At 41.3% G+C, this 20,096-nt stretch overlaps 1 protein-coding gene across 16 annotated transcripts in view; it reads right to left on the bottom strand.

The window, feature by feature from the left end:
• LOC138109326 (bifunctional heparan sulfate N-deacetylase/N-sulfotransferase 3) overlaps positions 1-20,096 on the bottom strand; it is a 260,842-nt gene that overhangs the window by 33,549 nt on the left and 207,197 nt on the right. For 15 of the 16 annotated variants that reach the window (XR_011150408.1, XR_011150407.1, XM_069012538.1 and 12 more), the window contains one exon: positions 11,746-12,870. Coding sequence is in view for 14 of the 16 variants with exons in the window: in XM_069012538.1 (XP_068868639.1) it covers positions 11,746-12,726 (981 nt within the window). In the remaining 2 variants the exon portion in view is untranslated. Of the gene's footprint in view, positions 1-11,745; positions 12,871-19,272; positions 19,419-20,096 lie in introns of those variants that run through there. The other variant, XM_069012544.1, reaches the window with a different exon arrangement.

Genomic DNA, 20,096 nt, shown 5'->3' with positions numbered 1-20,096 from the left:
AAACAGCTAAATGATCTTGTTATTTTGCAGTTAGCAGAAATAAATTCCTGCATTTCTCTTAATTAAAGGTCAAAAAAATCCCAGGTCAGTTGAAACACTCTACTGCTACCTATTTTTCCTTGGATTTTGGTCAGACAGGATACAATAGAAATCTTGTTGGTTACATTTTTACCTAACACTTCACCTGCTTATGTAACCCCAAGTATCAAGAGGTGAGGTCTCAGAGTGAAACCAAAGTAGCTCTAAATTGCATTTAGAATCTCCATATTCGTAAGTTCTTGTGATCTGGTGATGGTCAGTACAGAGAGAATGTGAGGTTTGTTAGCCCCAGTGGAAGCATTCCAGTAGCTGAGCTGCAGTCACACACAGCCCCACAGCTGCCTCAGCTCTGAGCACGACAGGCCATCCCTCAGATGCTGTTCCAGGTCACTTCTGGGCCACTCTGCTATGCCTGCTTAGTCTGGCTTGTCTCCATTGCATCCCACCAGCAGCAGATAAATTCTAAGGGTTGTTCACTGATTCGTGGTGACACTTGTCTGGCTCCCAGGAAATGTTAGGCATTACACCTCTGCACCCTTCATTAGACAACCCACACTTCTACAGCTTCACATCCTGTCTGGAAGGGTGCAGAGTGTTCTGCCACAGATAACACAGTGGCATGGCTGTTCTGTCTAACGGGGCATGTATTTTATAGTCACCCAGCTCAGAAAGGACAGAGGTTACGATCCGAGCTCCCAGCTCCACATTCATTATCAACAGCACATTTGCTCCTTATTTAATGCTTCCTCACATGCCAGCTCCAGCTGTAGCTCCTGCTGCAGCCAGCAGGCAGATCTGGCTGCAGGACAAGGGGGGCTGTGGCACATCCTGATCCCTGAGCTGGGCCCTCTCACCCTGCCACTGGCAGTGTGTGGCTCTGCACAGCCCTGCACGCTGGAAATATCTGCAAGGCTCAACTCTGGAAGAAGGGCAAGGCCTCATCTCTGAGCAGCAGAGAGCTCGGGGCTCAGCTGATGTGCAGGCAGCCGCAGCTGGGGCACCGCACTGGCTCTGGGCTGAGGAGCTTGGCCGTGGCCACGTTACTCTGCCCAAAACACTGATGTTTTCAGAGGTGCCATTTCAGGTCTACTCATACACCACGGCTTGTGTACAAAAGGTGACATTCTGTAAAACCTAGTTTACCACAAATTTGATTCTCAAACTGCTATTCCCAAGGTGCAACAGCCTGCAGCTCCTTTTATGCGGCTGCCTAGGACCTGCTCTCCACATCAGGTCTCCAAAGCCTCCCTTCCCTTCCCTTCCCTTCCCTTCCCTTCCCTTCCCTTCCCTTCCCTTCCCTTCCCTTCCCTTCCCTTCCCTTCCCTTCCCTTCCCTTCCCTTCCCTTCCCTTCCCTTCCCTTCCCTTCCCTTCCCTTCCCTTCCCTTCCCTCTCTGCCCCACACGCCCTATCCAGATAAGAAAGGAATAATAACCTCATTCCAACTCCCTGCCAAAGGCAGAAACACCTTTCACTAGACCAGGTTGCTCCAACCTGGCCTTGAACACTTCAAAGCGGGGGACTGCCACAGCTTCTCTGGACAGCCTGTACCAGTGCCTCACCATCCTCACTGTAAAAAACCCTCCTTCCTGGTGTCCAATATAAATCTACCTTCTTTCAATTTAATTCCTGGACTGACAGAGGCAAACAGGGAAATTAAAAAAAAATTCGATTTCTTTAGGTAATGAAAGTAAAAATGTGGTGTCAGTGCTACATATATCAAATTCCAAGAGAGTGTGAATACAGCCTTCTGGAAAAACTTCAGCCTTACTCTTATCTTCAGTGCCAATGTTCTCTGGACCTCAAAGCTTGAGCCTGGACAAACTAAGACCCATCTACCCCAAAAAGGCCTACAAGGCTGTGCTTCCTGCTCAGAAAAAAATTTAAATAAACAAGATTTCAAAGTCTGGTCTATATCATTATCTAAATGATAAGAGCTCAAGAGCGGGTGAAATTTATCTATTTTTCCAGTGCATACAAAATTCAAAGCATTTAAATTTGGGCAGTGTTTTCCCACAGAGTAACACTGGCCATGATTACAATACAAATCTGTTACATGATTACAGAAAAATTCAACTCCACAGACTAAGGTATAACAAGCTACTATTTAGGTACCTTGAAAGAAGCATTGGAGACTACAAGCTGTGTCTAAAATGCTGATACCAATCAAAGAGAAACACCTTGGGGTTTGTTCACCTCTCAGCTGATACTTCCCCCCACCCAAATAAGACTAAAGCACAGTATTTGTGTTAATGCTGAGTTTCAAATACCAGAGAACAAAGAAAGTGCAAATGAATGAAGACTCAAACCCCGTAATCTAGATAAAACCCAAAATAAACTGGTTGCTCTCCCTGCAACCAGTGCTCTCCCTGTGAAATTACCACATCACTGGCATATTAAATAAAGATTACTCCACGGGCTGGGCAATGTGCGAATGTCACAGTCCATTCACAAATGCTTCTTAGATGTTCTTTTTTTTTTTCCTAATAGAGCCAAAGAGATTCCTCTGCTTCTCCTAACACTACCTGAATAAAAATAGCTATCTACCTCTGTCCCTATGTTTTGGGTGAGCTGAGGAAAACTAAAGCTCTTTTTCTACGTTTCACCTTTACTGACAGAAAAAAAAGTCTTTAACCAAAAACCTTTCATTTTCTCCCTCTGTCTGAAAGCTCCAGGGAAGACACAGCTGGGAATTCAGTCTTCAGCTTGCTCACCAGCCACAGGTCACAAGTTATGGATTTTTCCTTCTCTTTACGAGTAGTTCTAAAGTTGCTGAATGAAATTCCCCAGCTACATCAGCATTGGTATCAAAGAAATTACAAAAAAAACCCCAAGAGAAAGTTTCCACAAAATAACAGATATAACTCTTTTCTCAAGCCATACTTTCATGATTATATATAGACAACGCAGAAATTACAAAAAACTTATTTCAAGTGAGTAAGAACTTTGACAGTTTCATTGGCCCCCACATAGCATCAAGTCTAAGGGATATAACTGAGCAGAAACCCCAAAGACTCTAGTGAAAAAGGGGGGGGAAATGATTTTTTTGGAAGTGTTAATACACACCTTACCTGTTTTCCTGAATACCTGCATTTCTGAAAGACAAGCTTACAAAAATTAGGTGTGCCCAGATAAACAGCCCAGCTGCCAAAGTCTACACTTGCAGCCCCAAACCAAAATGCAGGATTCCAGCTGAGCTCTGCATTTGATTTACTGTAAGAGATTGAGAACATATCTTAATACAAATCTCCTGCCAGTATTATATTCCTTCCAATAGCATATTTCATACTCTTTTGCCAAATCTGATTTTTAAAGACTTACATAATTCTTTTACTTCCTTTTGGATATTAGCCTCTATTCTGCTGCTTTTATTGGCTATTCAGCCTACACTTAAATACGTCTGTGCCTTACATTAAATATTTTTATCCATCCTCACTGCTTATACCCTGCAGACATCTGCAGCCTATGGCTTTCTGCTTTGGTCATCGTTACTTACTGAATTCTTTAGTTTGCATTTTTTCACATTTTGCTCAGATATTACCTGACTATTCTGGTATCTCTAAGCACTCTCCAAATATTTCTAATCAAGTTGCACAGAACTGAGCACAATATTCTAGAAACCTCCTCAGTCAGTAAGATACACTTCACTGATGTAAAATATTTTTCATAATCTGTTTGGATTTAAAACCAGTTTACACTACAAACTGAGCTACATTTTAGTATTCACCTTGTTTTAGGATATCCTCAGGATGACCATTTTCAACATTTCTATTACCTTTAACAATGGCAGTGGGAAAGGACAAGGGATAAGAGGAGCATCTCGCAGCATAAAATAACATTTTTTATATAAATGCAAAATTGAGTTTCAGCCTCCTTTTGAGTGTGATTAGCATTCTATCAAGGACAACTCTGAGGTATCTTCAGCCCAAGCCCACTTAAGATGGAAAAGACACTTGGCTTACTCCCAGAATTGCTAACACTAAAGGGCAAGTAAATGGGAGCTTGAGGAAGAGCTGTGGCTTATTAGTTCCACAAAAATGCAACCAGTGCTCCCAAACCAAACCTGTCACCTCTGCACAGCACGGCAGGGCCTTTGTCGTGTGGATTTACTGACCTGGGTTGGAATAATTGTGGGGAGACTTCCTCTGCACAGTTGCAGACTTTTTTGTTTGTCCTCTCCACTGTTTCTATTTTCAAATGGATTACAGTATAATTTTTGCAATATAAAATGGTTGTAAATTTAATTTATTACTTATCTCAGATATGAAGCTACATTTTAAGGAGCAACACTAACTCATCTCCAGGACTGCAAAGTTACTCCTAAAGAGTAACTACTTTAAAAAATTGGTCGTAAGGTTTTTATGGTCTGTGCACAGAAAAAGAAACTGGAATTAGAAATAGACAGGTAATTGTTATTCCAAGAGGGGCTACACATAAACTGGAAACCAACAGCTTTTCCTTTACTTGGTTTTGTAAGCATAATCACCAAGAATCAGTCATGTCACTGCACTGACCTTCCAGACCAAACAGGAGAAGAAAGGACACTTCCCATGCTGCTGTACTGTAAAAGAAACAAATGAATGAAGAGTCCCACTTCCACTCTCATTTTTCTCTTCTTGCCAGACTGAGCCCTCTTGATGTGACTGAAGAACAGGAAGAAGGAAGGCTCACTTTTGGTATCATGTTTCACAGTTAATGACTTTGACTTCTAGATCTGTCTGCAGTTTGGTTTTTATTTGCTGGGTGTGAAAATTTTATTCAGTTCTGTTAGCAGGAGGTAGTGGATGGCTAACTTGCCATCTGAAAAAGCCCAGAATAAATCCTGCAGCAGCCCCTCCCTCGTACGCTGATGATGAATCTGTGCAGCTCTGTGGGAAGCTGTATTGCATTATTATTGTTTGTATTATTGAGGTGCTTGCTGAACAAAAGGAGCCTCTGACCAAGAGAACTTGCAATCCAAGGAAAGAGAGGGACTGACGACAGCAGCTTTTGTTTTCATGGCCAGATGGATCAACCCAAACACTGCAGAGTTTAGGTTATGCTGACAACATTCAAAGTGTGCAGAATCACATGCATTTTTTATCATACCCATGAAAATACCCACCTACATTCCTAAAGTGTATACTTTTAGTAGACAGAGGAAGATAGAGCTTGCTAACTGTGTGGCTGTGAACCAAAAATTATCTCAGTGCAAGCTGGCACACTGGGTGGACCTAAGCATTTGTGAGGATTTCTTTGGATGGGAAGCCTTATGCTCAAGAGTCAAGATATCTCTGCATAATAAATTAAGTCAAGGGAAAAAAGCAGGAACAGCATTACCAAATATTCAGAGTTAGTCCACTTGTCAGGTGAGTGTCATTCCTTACATTTTAAATAAAAGAGCCCTTAAATCACAGAACTCCATTGAGAAAAAGAAGACACCATTGTTACATTAAGCCTAAGGATAGTAAAACAAAGTATTCACCACCACAAAGAAATGTGGGGAATTTAGAAATGAAAACAAATTACTCCAATTTTCTGGAAAGATGCAGATGATTGAACTCACAGCGCACATCCCTTACTTGGGAAAGCACCAGCAGATCCACAGAAGCCGTGATTTCCTTACTTTGGTTCTATCCTGAAGGTAACCAAGGAAGTGTATAACCAACAGTCACGTCCAATGCTGGGGTACAAGAGCTTGAAGCAAATCAGCCTCACTGACCTCAAAGATCTCAAATCTTTGAGGGCAATGAGGCTGATTTATCATGCCAAGATAGGATTTACCATGCCAAGAAACAGTTTCTGCAGTCTCTCTGACCACAAAACTCTGCAACTGAAATGCATTTTTCTTCTCTTAGCTCCCTGCCACAGAATTGGTAAGAGAAGGAGATGGTGCAATCCTTGAAATATCACTGTCTCAAGACTTAAGTCTGCATGAAATATTTTTAGGTTTCCATGTACAGCGTCAGAACATTAAAATTAAAAACCAAACCAAACAAAAATCCCCATCAGATTCAGTTACTCCAATATTGCAAAACTAAACAGAGGGAAAAAAAAATTCCAAAAATTCATTTTCCAAAGAAAACCAAATACAAAATACCTGACAAAACAAATAAGAATTTCAGCAAAAGCAGAACTAACGCAAACCACTGAGTTTACAGGAACGAAGGCTGCAATACCAAAACCGCATGCACGGTTTTTGTCATCATCCATGGATAAACCGCTCAATTAAACTTAGCACCATGCTTATTCCATGGATTTGGTTGTGTCCAGCTCACACAGGTGCAAAACAGGAGGAAGAGGCCCATGAGGAAGTCCAAGCATTACTCTGGCAGCCCCAGAAGAGTCGTACTCAGAGTAGAGCCAGCTCCTCTGCGGCCCTGTGGCCCCTCTGCAGTCTTCCTGCTCTGGGGAAGCATTTTTATCCTGCTTTCCGTTCCAAACATCAGTGAGATTTTAACAAAAAGAGCTGGGCTCTATTGAGCAGCAGTTGTATCAATCTTACTAGACTAAAATTCACAGAGGTTGGCACATAAGCCAAATGGCTTTTAGAAGTCAGATGTTATGGTGGCTGACTGGTAGAGCATACTGTACACTGGCAGCAGCCCATAAAATATGTAAGACAATTTTTATAACTAGTTTTAAAGTTGTGGTTTAGTTCTGAAATCTAATTCTAATTCTCTACTGTCTCAGAGTGTGCGACATTCCACACTACTACAGCTGACACAATATGCTCAAGTAAATCAGTCTTCCTAGGGCATCAGACAGCTACAGAGACACCCCAGAGAGTAATATTCCTTTTCCTTGACACTTCTGAAGAACTGAACACACTTTTTACCTGCTATTTCCAACAAGTCAATATGAAATACCTTAGAAGCTTCAGGTCAAATTAAGAAAGAATGTATGTACACACACAGCAGATACATTCCAACGGAATACAGGTATTATGGCTAATGGACTGGGAATGCAAAATGATTTAGCACAACAGAAGTTCATAATCATTAATTTCTTACGTAATTTAAAGATGCGATCTAAGAGATTTTTTGAATCTCCCCAAAGGAAAGATTCATGGCTCAGTGCAATGAAACAGCTGTGAGTATCTCTGGGGGTTCTGCAGCTGACACATTCGATGACACATCTGTCATTTCTTTTCTGATAACCTTCTATGTGATCCTACAGATAAAGAAGCAATTAACTTAGAGAATTAGACTTCTTTCTGTGACAGGGACCATCCTTTGTCTTGACAGTTCAGGCTTTCTGCACCTTTTAGCCCTTCTGCCTTAACACAATTTATATATGAGATTCTCTTCTGAGGCAAATATTTAGGTCATTCCTATGCAAGAAAAACTCAACAGCCCCATGACTGGATTTTTAAAATGTATAGCCAAGTGATTTGCTTTGCCTTGGGAAGTTCTGGTTTCTTTCCATGTATGCTGCACAGGGTGAAAAGACACTTAATGGGTTTTAAACAACTGCAATAATTTAAGAAGTGCTGACTAATGTGGATGAATTTAATATAGGGAATAAACAATTAGCTCTTAGTGGAGAAATCTATTATTAAACAGAACTATATTAAACAAAAGGTTAGGCCACCAATGTTACTAAGAAAGTAAGTAAGAAGTGACAGCATTGGCTATGGAAAATGGAAGAGGACTGATCTGACCAAATACAAATGTTTATATTTGATCTTAGTCACTCTGAAAACAATTTATAAACACTAGTCACACGCTTTTAAGGTGCAATTCACTTAACCAGTGCCTGCCTGAAGATGAACTCTTTTTCTATGTTTATGTCTACTAGTGGGAAGTTAGAGAAGTAGCTCCATTAGAGGTGTCTGCCTTACAAACCTCAACAGCCAGGCAAGACGAGAGGCTGTGTAAGAGATGGAGACTGAAGTGCTGTGAATCGATTCCTTTTGGCTAAACCCTCTCCATTACCAGAACAATGTTAGGCACAGAAGATGCACAGAGAGTGCAGCTCTTTCTTTTCTCCAGTTCTTCAATGATTAATGCTGGAAGGCTGCAGCCGGAATCTTGTACTGCCCACTGCAATGCAAGTATACACTAACAGATGCATTGCCCAAGCACTCCCAAACCAGAATGATAAATAAAGATCTACCATCCCCCTCCAGTAACGGATATGGTTAATAACGAAGCTTTTGCCTTGGTAATTACAAAGAATAACTACAAGTGTAGAAAAGGTTAGGCTTACCTGAAGAAAGAGAAGAGAACCCCATCCTGACTTCAATACAAAGTGTCTCTTTTGGAAAGCACACAAAGGACCAGACAGCCAAGAGGAGCTCACACAGCTACTTATTAGGAAAAAATAATTTGGCAGTGTTCTAATTTTTCACTTGGAGAACTTGATTAACTCTCAAGGAATTACAGAAAGTGCATGTATTGGGGAAATAAAGGGAAAGGTAGATGGCCTAGACCACCAGCACTGAACAAACCGTCATCAGGAAAAAAAAAAAATCACACTTAATTTCCCCCCTTTTATCATCTGCTTCTCCCTTGAAAAATCTCAACGCTTTATAGTAATAAAAATTTCACAAAGAGTAACTGTAACAAAAAGAGATGTTAAATTAGTAGACTGTCAGCCAGGACAATCATGGTCTATTAAGATAAACTTACGCCGTGGATATCTAGATAGATTACTCTCTGTATGTCCATTTAAATGAATTATTTGCACTGCACAGGCTCTTAAGTCTTTCTAAAAGACATGAGGAAAATAAAATATAATATTGTCACAGCATAATGGTCCCTCCTGCCTGACAGACAACAGGAGAGAAAAACTTACTAAAATATGAATGTTGAGTTTGTTATTACCAAGCTTATTTTCAAAGTGGGAGGCAATTAGACCATGGAAACATTCTCTTCTATTATTTCTATTATACCAGAGGAAGATAAAGTAAACAAATATGAAGATGGATGGTTATTATTGATGCACAGTGACAGCCACTCAGGATCTTACATGGAAGAACTATTTCCTATCAGCCTAGACGTTACACAGAGACGGGCAAATCTGTAACACGTACTCTAAAAATCTGAACCACTCTTTCAAGTAGCTCGGGTCCTTTTTTTTAAATTGAAGAAGCTGTGGTGAAACTAGAATAAACTTCATCTGTTGTTTAACAAAACAAAGCATTTACAGGAGTATTTTTGTATACACTATGTTTGTAAAAGATTTTCAGAAGGGCTCTTTATACTTGCGTTCCTGACACTAAAGGTACTCAAGCTGAAGTACCACCACTTTGCCTCCTCTTTAGAGGTACAGAAGACACTCATTTTAGATGGCCTGCTTTTAATTTGACCTCTTCTGAGGTCAATATATAATACTGATAAAAAATTACCATTAAACCTTGTAATAGCAATTTTTCCAAGTGCTCAACTCCACTTGACACACTGTAAAGGACAGGGAAGTTAAGCCTTAATGAGTTAAGCCTCCAAATATTAACTATTCTGGCCACTTTGCAAATCTACTTTAGGTATCTAAAGAAGAAATTCCTTTGAAACCACAATCTTACATGCAGTCAGGACCTCTCTCCTTGGACACAGTCAAAAGGCACCTGGCCATGATCCAGCTTGAGCAGGGGATTTGGACCAGATGACAGGTACCTGATTTTTGCTATTGGTTCTGCATTAACCTTCCAGCTTCTGAACTCTGTCCTACCCACAGAGCATCAGAACCAACCCTAAAGGTCTTCTGGCTGTTGGGAGCTTCCTTAAGTTTTAGACTGATTTGCATTAATAGAATATAGATAGAAACATTCACCCTACTCTCCTCCAGCTCACAGCCCTACCAGACATGAGTATATCCAGAGAATATTAACTAGGAGACATGTCAAACAAAATTAAACCATAGGAGAGCATCCTGCTCAATTCTATATTGCCCATATTTAAAATGTAAGCTTAGTGGAAATGAGCTAATCTTGAGCACCGAAATTATACAAAGTCTACATTTAGAACCTCTTTTCACACTTGCAGCGCCCAATTCTCCGTCACAGTCACTGCAGCAGAACTCAGTAAAACTCCTGTTTAATGAGATGTCATTTATCTGCAAATACACTTTACAATAATGTATTTCCAACAACTGCAAATTGACTTTGTTTCATTCCTTCCACATGTCATTGTGCCACAGAGGATAACTCCTTTGATATTAATAGTAATGAAGATGCATTGCCTCTGACAGCCCTAACAACATGTTTAATACACCATTTTAACTATAAGTAGATGGAGAATCAGAAGGGAACACTTTTTTCAGATTCCATTGTTTCAGAATACAGTTCTGTACAAATGAAATTATCCTACTTAAAAGTTATTTCCACTTGGATATTACTTCTATTTAATATGACAGTTCTATTTTGGGAAGATTACTTTCTGACATACTGCAAATTATTTTCCCCAAACAATACGGTTTATCCTTCTGTATCTGCTGTAATCAAATTTGTCTCAATAGTCTCCTGTTTCTGGTATGTAACTGGCAATTAAACACTCTAACTTATGTTAAAATTACAGTCCTAAGGTGTCACTTGCAAAGAGAAACAGTACAAAACATGCTGTCTCCAGCTGCTATTGTACAACACGGTGATGGATTTATTCAGGCTTTATTTCACCCACTTTGTTACCAGAAAGCGCTGCTTCTGCAGAACAACGCAGGTTCTGTCAGTGATCTTCGTCAGATCTGACTTTTTTCCTGCCATCTGACTTTGCATTTAGGAGATTCTCCAAGCATGCTCACTCACCTAACTCAAAAACACTGCCATCATGCTCTCCACAGGAAAACCATTTGTTGAGTTTCACCTTAATTTCTGCTCTCTCCCATGCAATTTGTTTGCCTAAGGAAAACATCTACTTAACAAGGAGGTAAATCTCATTTATAATTGCATGTACAGAGCATGTTTTGGAAAAGAGTGTATGCTGCAAATTCATGGGAAATTAAAGTTTAGCTGCAGGGTCAAACCTTTTCTTTAAGGAAGCACTGCAGAGTTGCTGTAGCTTGACAAATACATTAGCACTGAAAAAAACCCCAAAAACTTAGTTAAAAATGAAACAAAAATAACCCACTGCATGCAGTGCTGCCCTTGTCTTTGCTTCTTGCAGTTCCTCATTCCATTAACAAAGTTCTAACAAAACGTTCTCCCTTATTTTTAGCACAAACAGGGCAACAATCAGCACGTTACAGATTTTTACCTTCCGGACCAAGTTGAGAAAGGGGACCTCCAGCTACCTGCTTTGGGACACTGCTCACAAAAAGCAAGGAAGAAATAATGTTAAGATGTTACTGCTACTGACCAACAACTATCACCTCACTTGAACAGCACAACAGAGTAGAAAAGAACCTCCAGGAATGCACAACTCCAAATGTTAAAATGGAAACTGTCAAGTCACTTAGTGACAGAATGAGCTTTTAAGACCAGTATTAACACCAACCTTCCTTGCAAGCAAGTGCCATAAAACAGAGATGAGAGAGGTGAAATGCTGCAAGCAATTCCTAACATCCAGGAATTTCAAACAGCCAATAACCCAGTTCACTCTTCAAAATTTATGTTGACATTTACTGTTGCTGACCACATTTACCTCCTGCTTGTAAGACTCTCAACATGTGCATTAAATATGAACAGCTCCTGGGTCCAGCCCTGAAGTTCCAACTATGAAAAACTATTCACACTTGCAGATAAAAAAAACTCACTTTGCTGTAATGACCATTAGTTTTTGCACATACTTTACCTGTACATCGTTGGTGTTCATCCTTGTTCCCTCCTTGCCAACGAAGATATCATCTATGTCAACCAGAATGTACCTATCCAAGGACAGTGAGAGCTTCTTTCCAGAGAGGAAAGAGATGGCATCTATGAAAATCAGCTTGTGCAGCCAAAAATTCAAGTTATTTCCGAAAAGGACTCGTTGAATCCCATCGTGGAGCCCCAGGTCATGAATTACCGTGGCATAGAGAGCACTTACAGCAGCAGGTGGAGAAATGTTTTCTGGTGTCTTTACTTTTGCAAATATCACTGGTTGATAAGCTGTGTGATTAATCTGGAAAACAGCCCAGTCATTTCCAAGCAAGGGCCCTTTCTCAAGCTTAGAAGATTTAGTTACATGGAGCAGTGGGGAATGAGGGTTAATGCAACAGTCCTTAATACCCAGATTGCTGTGGACATGGAAAGGAAAACCCTTCAACTGAAAGCTCTGCAAGCCGTTCTCATTGCCTTTGTGAAATCCAATCACACCTACACCATATTCTGTACAGTACTTATCTAGAAGGCCTCTGTTCCAAGAGTCCATATTCACATACTTTAGAATATTTTCATATACTATGAGAGCATATTTGCCTTTGTTTTTGTCTATAAGCACTGGGAGGTCACCTTTCCCAGATGCAATCTCAATGTGAAACTGAAACCTGCTAGATTCCAGAATGGTTATTATATCTTGGCCTAACGTTGAGTACTGGCTTTCCACAAACACCAGCACTACAAGTTCTGTCCTCAGGGGATCAATAGGCTTCGTGGTCTTCATCTCCATCAGCTTGTATGGCAACAGTTGAGGATCACCACATTCCACTTCTGAAGAGGTTTCAGGAAGTTCATTTTCCTGTTTGTAGCCATTATACAAGTAGTATGCCGAAATAACTATGCTCACCATACAAAAAGTGGCCAGCAAAATTACTGTTCTTTGAAAATGTCTGTGAAGTTTCAGGATAAAACTCATGGTGTTTACTTGCCTTAGATAGCTCTCAACAGCAGCATGAAAAACAAACAGATTCTCAACAACTTGTTCCAGTCCTCTGAAATATTTATGTCACCATTGCAGCACACACATCTATCTTCCACAGAGCTTTACCGAAGGTATAGTCTAGAAGAGAAGAAAATCAGAGACTTAATTGAGGCAATTGTGAAGTATCATCCACTTAAACTAATGGGGAGAAAAGAAATCACTGCCAGCCAGAGGTTTGGGGACCAACAGCTCAGAATTTTGCAATATTGTATTTCTTCCTGCCCCCAACTAGTTGCCACATGCATTTGAAGGTCTCTGAATCTCACAGGCTCCTCAACTCAGCGGATCAAATAAAGTAGGGTACACACCAGAGGCCCTGAAAAGCAAGACATAAAAGCTAAGAATTTACTATGTTTTAGAAATTCTTTTTACCCAAAGATAAAAGTTAACTCCAAGTAGACAACTGCTAACAACTCAAATATTGAAGAAAATTTATAACCTTCTTCCTTCTGCCCCTAAAAAGCTGGGGGAACATGATTAAACAAATCCTATCTTGTATTAGTTTTTCAAAGAATCAAGGAGTTCTTAACAAAACATGCACATCTTAACTGTTGTATGAACATATACTGATATTCTCTATATTATACCTACTATAGGAGTGTTTTTAAAGCAAAACTTCCTTCCTACAACATTACAGGAAAACAAAGCATTTTACTGGATGGTGTAGTTTTGCAAATTGTTAGAAGCACTTCGTATTTCTTTGCATTAAAAAAAAACCCCACAGAATAATCAAGCTCTTAAATTTGAGAAGAGAAAGTAATAAATCAAAAGCTAAACTTAACAGGCACACCACCTAAGGATATACTAATGCTCTATCTTGTACGTAAGGAAAGAGTAATTTTTCAAGCCAGCAGTACAACTGCTGTCAAAACTCCCTAGTAAAACAACTGGATGGTGTGACAAGCATAAAATAATGATCATAAGTCATAACCGAAGGTCCAAAGCAGATTTTGAAAAATATTAAGTGTGTGAAAATCTAGAACATGCCATTGTAACTGCAGTGTAGTATGCACCCAGGCCCATCTGGAAATGGGATTAGGATAAGGTACCTGTGTGGCATTAACATGGTCATTTCCCAAATGAGAGCTTAATCCTTCCATTCCTGGTTGTTTGTTTTTCTTATCCTACATTGTAAGCAAATTTGTCTTTCACTTCAGGTTTTCAAAAAAGCTAAAAAATACGATGTACTTAATGGGACCTGTGTAATGTCCACAAATTTAATTAAATCCTGAAGACAGATCTTCCTAGTGCCACGATGAGCACAAAGTAAAAATAAATGAGAAAAATCAGATGAGGGGAAAAAGAAACTACAAGGCATCCTATTCATCAAAACTGCAAAATTCAACATGAAGAGCAGGTGTATGTGAGCTGTCTCATTCATAGTTAAGATTCACAGCAAGATTCCTGCTGTCTGGAGAGATTCTATTCTCCTCACCTTCTACTCACAGATACCTGTTTATCAACCACTTCTCTTCTGGAAGGACTTACACGCAGCCTTGAACCTTACCTGCAGCTGCACAAGGTCCGGCTCAAAGTTTTTAGGCAGGAGACCTGCCTTTCACCCAGGCTCACTAATCAGTGTTAGACAAAAATAACATAACCCCAAGCTTCTCGGTTTCTAGAGGCATATATCTGGAAAGAAATTAAAGAATGCATAAAGACCTGTGAAAGTACCTTTAGAAGAACTCAAAGACCATTCCTAAGTATTGAAATGTCCAACCCTTGCTGCACTAGCTCCAAGAGTATCAGTCTAGATGGCATATTTCATATGGTAACAAGTCAGGTGACAAAGAGAAGCTCCATCCTGAATGAGTAACACCAGAGAGAGGTTTCCAGACAGATGATTTTTCATTACACACACGAAGAGTTCTCTTCATTTTGCATTTCCAATTCAGCTGCCTGAATGCCAAGAAACACATAATTTCAGTGCCTAAAATTAACACTGACTGCATTCTGTAGAAAAGCTGTACATACACCTACTTCTTGTTGATAACCACAGACCTGGCTGGTCTAGATATGAAAAAAATGAGAATTGACACCGACCTAAGTGCAGAGCAAGGAAGGGCTGATGCGACAGAGCTGTTTGAACTGGGTATTAGAGAATGGTTGCAACCCAAGAAACATTTGCAGCAAGAACACGGTTCCTAACGTCATTCCATAGAGACAAAAATCTGGAGCCAGCCCAGAAACCTCTGTTTTCCTCAAGAAAAGCCCTATCACTGTACCCTCATCTCCTAATTGCAGGTACCCCCTGGGGCTACAGAGTGCAGCTGTAAGGAGGAGTGGCTGGAAATGCCAAGAGAGATGTGAGGTTTGACTGTGAGGAATGAGGAATTCTCTGAGACACAGCAGGACACAGCCAGACTTGGCACACTCCCTGCTGAAGACAGTGAGGAGTGAGATGGAACAGAGCAAGGCACAAGTTTTAAATGCACACTCTCTTGTATCAGCTTGATGTTATGTAATTTTCACTTGCTTAAGGACTGGTTTGTATGGCAGGAGATCAAAACAACATAGAAAGAAGAAAACATGAAGAGAACACACATGTTATAGTATCAACACAGTCTCAAAGCCTTGACAAGGTACAGTTGCTTTCCTCGAGGGACAGCAGCATTTCCCCCTGAGCAACAGGACTTGCTGGATATTCTAATGATGTATTACAGCACCATGCTAAAATAACTCATAATCACGCCCCCTTGACAGTGACATTCTTGGGATGCACCACACACCACACACTGTGGGATCTATGGAGGCCATGACAGTGACCTTTATCATATCTTTAGACCTGGCTTCAGGGAAAATGGTCCTTGCTTGCTATCTGTTCCTACAGTAAAACCAGACAAAAGGTGTAATTCAGAATGCACCTACACTGAGTAAGCTGTGAGAAGCTGCATTTCAGAAGAGGACAGTACTTGTAGAATCTTTCATGACAAAGAAAGGAGAAGTCATGATAGCTTCAACATCAATAAAAAATATCCAAGTATAAGAAAAAGGCTTACAGAAAAGAAAAAAGACTCTAGGAAGTCTTCACAAGAGTACAAGCTTGTTAGTATTGTTTCAGTGAAAAAACATGAAAAAGACCCACAGAGGACATGAGCAGTCTCAGCTCTTTGGTTTCAACAGTCATGTGGAGTTCAGTGACAGGGGGATATGGTCCCACCTGTTATCTCAGAGCACCTGAAAACAGGTGTCAGATATGATATGAATCCAAGGTTCCGTAAAGGTGCTGCTGAAATAAATTTCACCTATTAAATAATTTGTATGGTATTTTTCCATGGTTTGAAGCAATAAAATCTGTCTGTTTGGTTTTTTATCTAGAACCTTATTGTTTTAGAAGAACTCGCGTTTGATCTCCTACAACCTGCATTTGATCTCCTAATCTGCATTTTCATGCCACCATCTTAAAATTCAGACCAGAACCTTTTACCTTTGCTGTTCAAAGTAGGAGGTATCAAAATGCTCCCTTTAAGATGAAAATTAGCATCTTTGAATATTCAGAATTTGGTTTTTAACTTACAGACTCACTATGGCTGCTGAGAGAAAGCTGAGTCATGGAAGCAAGTTTTGCATTTTATTATGAACATAGACAGCAAGACTCAGTGTTCTTCTTGTCTACTGTAGAAGTGATTTCTACAGCCCAGGACTAGTTCACATAAAAATCTTGTTGGTACAGGAAAGAAGTATCACCTTATTAAGCAGAAGAGTTACCATTATGAGCAGCACTGCTGGGCAGTCACAATTACAGGCATCTGAAGGCAACCAGCATGAAACAATGCATTTGAACAGAGTTCTTCAACTTGGATGTGTTTGGGAGTTTATAATTTGTTCTCCTTGTTCTGTTTTGGTTATTTTTAATTCACTAACAAAGCAGGACCGATGACAGAACAGATACTGTAAGGTACTCCAAAGACCTGAAGCACACCATAAGGAGCCTGGTGAGTTCCTACCACTTGCAGCTTTCTTTAGTTTGTTGTTTCATTGGTAAGCATAACTGACCAAAGTCTTGGCTTCTGTAGATCATTTCAGCATGATGACCCTAATGGAAACTCTTCCAGGAGACAACATTGGCTGGGAATACAGCCCACTAAGTTCTTCACAGGGGTTCTCAATCCAGTACGAACACATGCTCAAGTAAGAAACTAGGTACCTGCACAGGCACATCAAATTGTGCAGAATTTTATAAAAATCTATTAAAGTTGAATCATGAGTATCAACACAATTTTTAAAACTGCAAGAAACTTTTTTCCACTGTGTTAAAACGATCAAGATTAAAGCATTGGGCTGAGCTAAAATATCCCTAAATAAGTGAGAAATTGTTCTCAAATCAAATTTTTCAAAACCCAGTAAGAAAAATCTGGTTTAGTCTTACTCAGGCCTGTGCTAGGGTAACTGTTTACTGTGATCCTTGACTAGAAACAATAAAGTTGGGTCATACTTACATATAAAAACCATACTGTTAAAGGGTAACAAAAATCCTTTTCATCAGGGACTACTAAAACAGAGCTAGTTCTGGATTGAGTAGTCATCAGTGTTATTCAGGTATATTACATTTGTCTGGGGACATATTTTTAATAACTTTCTTCTAATAATCCCCATCACTACATTCTCATTCTGTTCTTTACCAACCTGGACACTACCACAGTGCTAGTGACATGCTGGTGATATATTACATGAAAGATGAGTTTTAAATGAAGAGCAGATAAAAAGAGAGGCATATTGTTCAGCATATTACTATAGACATTTAAATCTCCACTAATTAAAATGCTACTTAACTGCTTTGAACATAAAGGTCTGCTCTAGCCAGTCGCTATGAAATATGAGTTTAGAGGAAGTATTCGGAAGTCGTGTTAGTGTTACTAAAACGGGAATCTTTGGATATACAAATGACATGGTAGGAAGCAGCAAAGTGCAACTGAACGCAACCAAACCTGGGATGAAACAGCAGTTCTCAGATTTTTAAATCAATTATGAAAATACCAAAGTAGATGCCAAACACTGAGTACCCCTACTTACAGCATTATTTTACTGACTAAAGTATTCAAGCAGCAACAGCTCAAACAAGCAAATCCAGGCTGAAAATGAGACCTTACAACTGCATATTAAAAAGACATTTTCAACTTGTAAAGATGGTGATAAAAGACATGAACTGTCAAGAGAAGTCTTTGGGACCCTTCAGTATCACATAACAAACCCTGGAATGTGTGAATATTGAAGGACTTACATTCTCTCCCAGCTGCTAAAAAAAAAAAAAAAAAAAAAAAAAAAGGAAATGGCTTAGGCAGAACAACAATCCTGGTGGATAGAAATTCTTTTTCAAGTCCTTGCAGCAAGCAGTTCTCAGTTTCTATTGTACCTGTGATCTCCCTGGCTCCATGCTGCATTGCCCAATGCAGTACTAGAGACCCTTACAGGATAGGGATTCACGCACTGCACTTTGTCAATAAAAAATATTTATAAAAATTAAATATACAATATTTAAAAATAGTTTTAAAAAGGCTTTGAAGACTTAAACAGAACACAGAAGTTTGGTTTAGTCTTCAGATTACTACTTTACCTTCCTACAATACTTTCTATGTAAAGATCTTAAAGCTCTTGACATCGCACAATTCTTCTGAGATAAACCCTACTATTTTCCAGCAATCGCAGAAACATCACTATCTAAACAGTAAATGATTTGCTCAAGGTCTCTGAGATAAATGTCCAGCACACTGTCTGGTCCATGCCCATACCATTACTTCCCCTCTCTTTTCTCCCACAATTGCCAAGTGTAAGGCAGAGTTCACAACGCTTTCTTCCGAGAGACCTGACTGGGGATGCTGACAGTGAGAGAAACCCCACTTCTTCCACTCACCATTTTATTAAGAAGAGAAAACCCCACCACACCAAAACCTGAAGAAATTATCAGCACATCAGGTAGCAAACTGAATAATATAAAAGTTTTCTGCCATTTCCCGGGGCTTGCAAGTGACAGCTGAACCGAACAGCAACACACACCAATTTCTGATGGGATCTGGGGAATCCAGGCAGCTATAACTACCTGAAGTTAGGAATAATTACCGCACTAGGCTAACTAATTTTGTTCCCCAGCAGAGCCATAACAAATTCTCGCAAACACTAGAGGGCAACAGCGTCGCGCAGAACAACTCCGCGAAAGAGGGAAAGGGAAAAGCCCAGCCACTGAAGGGCTGGTGCGGGGACCGCGCCAGGCAGATGCTGAGCGCGCCGGGAAACAAGAAAAACAAACCCAAACCCCAAGAAACATCAGAGAACAACCCCGCAAACGCTGCCCCCGCAGCGGGAGCCTCAGCGCCGGGCAGGCGCCCCGTCCCGCCGCGCTCCCAGCCCGGGCGGTGCCCGCAGGGGAGCGGGAGCCTGCGAGCAGCTCGGGCACAACTTTGCCAGGGGCACGGGGCCGGCGGGCGCGGAGTTGTGCGGCTTCGCCCCGCCGGGCCCGCGGGCACCGCCCGCCCCGCTCGTTACCTCCAGGCGCGCTCCGCCGACATGTCCCCGCGCGGTGCCCGCAGATCCCGTTGCCTTCTGTGCCCTCCGCAGAGGCTCCTCCGGGAGAGGCGCCAGCACCCGGCGGGCGCGGAGCCGCCCCGGGCGCGGAGGTGCGGCGGGGCTGCCGCCGGGGGTGCAGCACCGCCCGGCAGCCTCGCCGCGCCCTCCCGGAGGAGGAGCCGCACTCGCCGGCGAGGGGCGGGCGGGGGCTCCGCCGCGCCGCCTCCCACATCGCCCGCCCTCCTCCGAGGCTCGGCCGGGCCGGGGCTGGCTCCAGCCCTGGGCCCTCAGGCTGCTCCCGCCCTCAGCGACCCGCGGCGTCCGCCCCTCACGGCACCTGCGGCGCCCCCTCCCACACGAGGGCTGCGACTCCCTCAGTTGTGGGATTCTTAATCCCTGTCTTAAATAAAGTATGATATTTTTTTTTTCCGCTCCTCCGAAACCAATTTAGCAAGCGCCTGCTGCAGACGCGCTGAGGGGGAAGTTTAACTCACACCCTCCCGCCAAATCCGTCGCTGTCGGTTCAGCTTTAGGTACGGCCGATTTCTCAGCCATACCTAAAGGTAGCGCACAAGGGTGGAAATTCCGTGAGGTCAATTACATTTTGTCCAGACAATGTAGGGTTAAAATCTTTAGCGAATGTCTGTTAATGTGTTTGCAGCCTGGCTGCTTTTCTCTATTGAATTTTCTAACCCTATGTTAAACACAGTTAGTCCCACTGTATTTTTCACTGACACTGCATCCCTCACTCTGGAGATGGGGCTGCTCCATTACTGCAGGTGAGGGAGTTACGATTCCCTGTC

The sequence above is a fragment of the Aphelocoma coerulescens genome, chromosome 4 (genome assembly GCF_041296385.1).
Source record: "Aphelocoma coerulescens isolate FSJ_1873_10779 chromosome 4, UR_Acoe_1.0, whole genome shotgun sequence".
In the NCBI taxonomy this organism is placed as follows: Eukaryota; Metazoa; Chordata; class Aves; order Passeriformes; family Corvidae; genus Aphelocoma; species Aphelocoma coerulescens.
The sequence above is the reverse complement of the archived record's forward strand: the minus strand, read 5'-3'. Positions and strand labels throughout refer to the sequence as shown.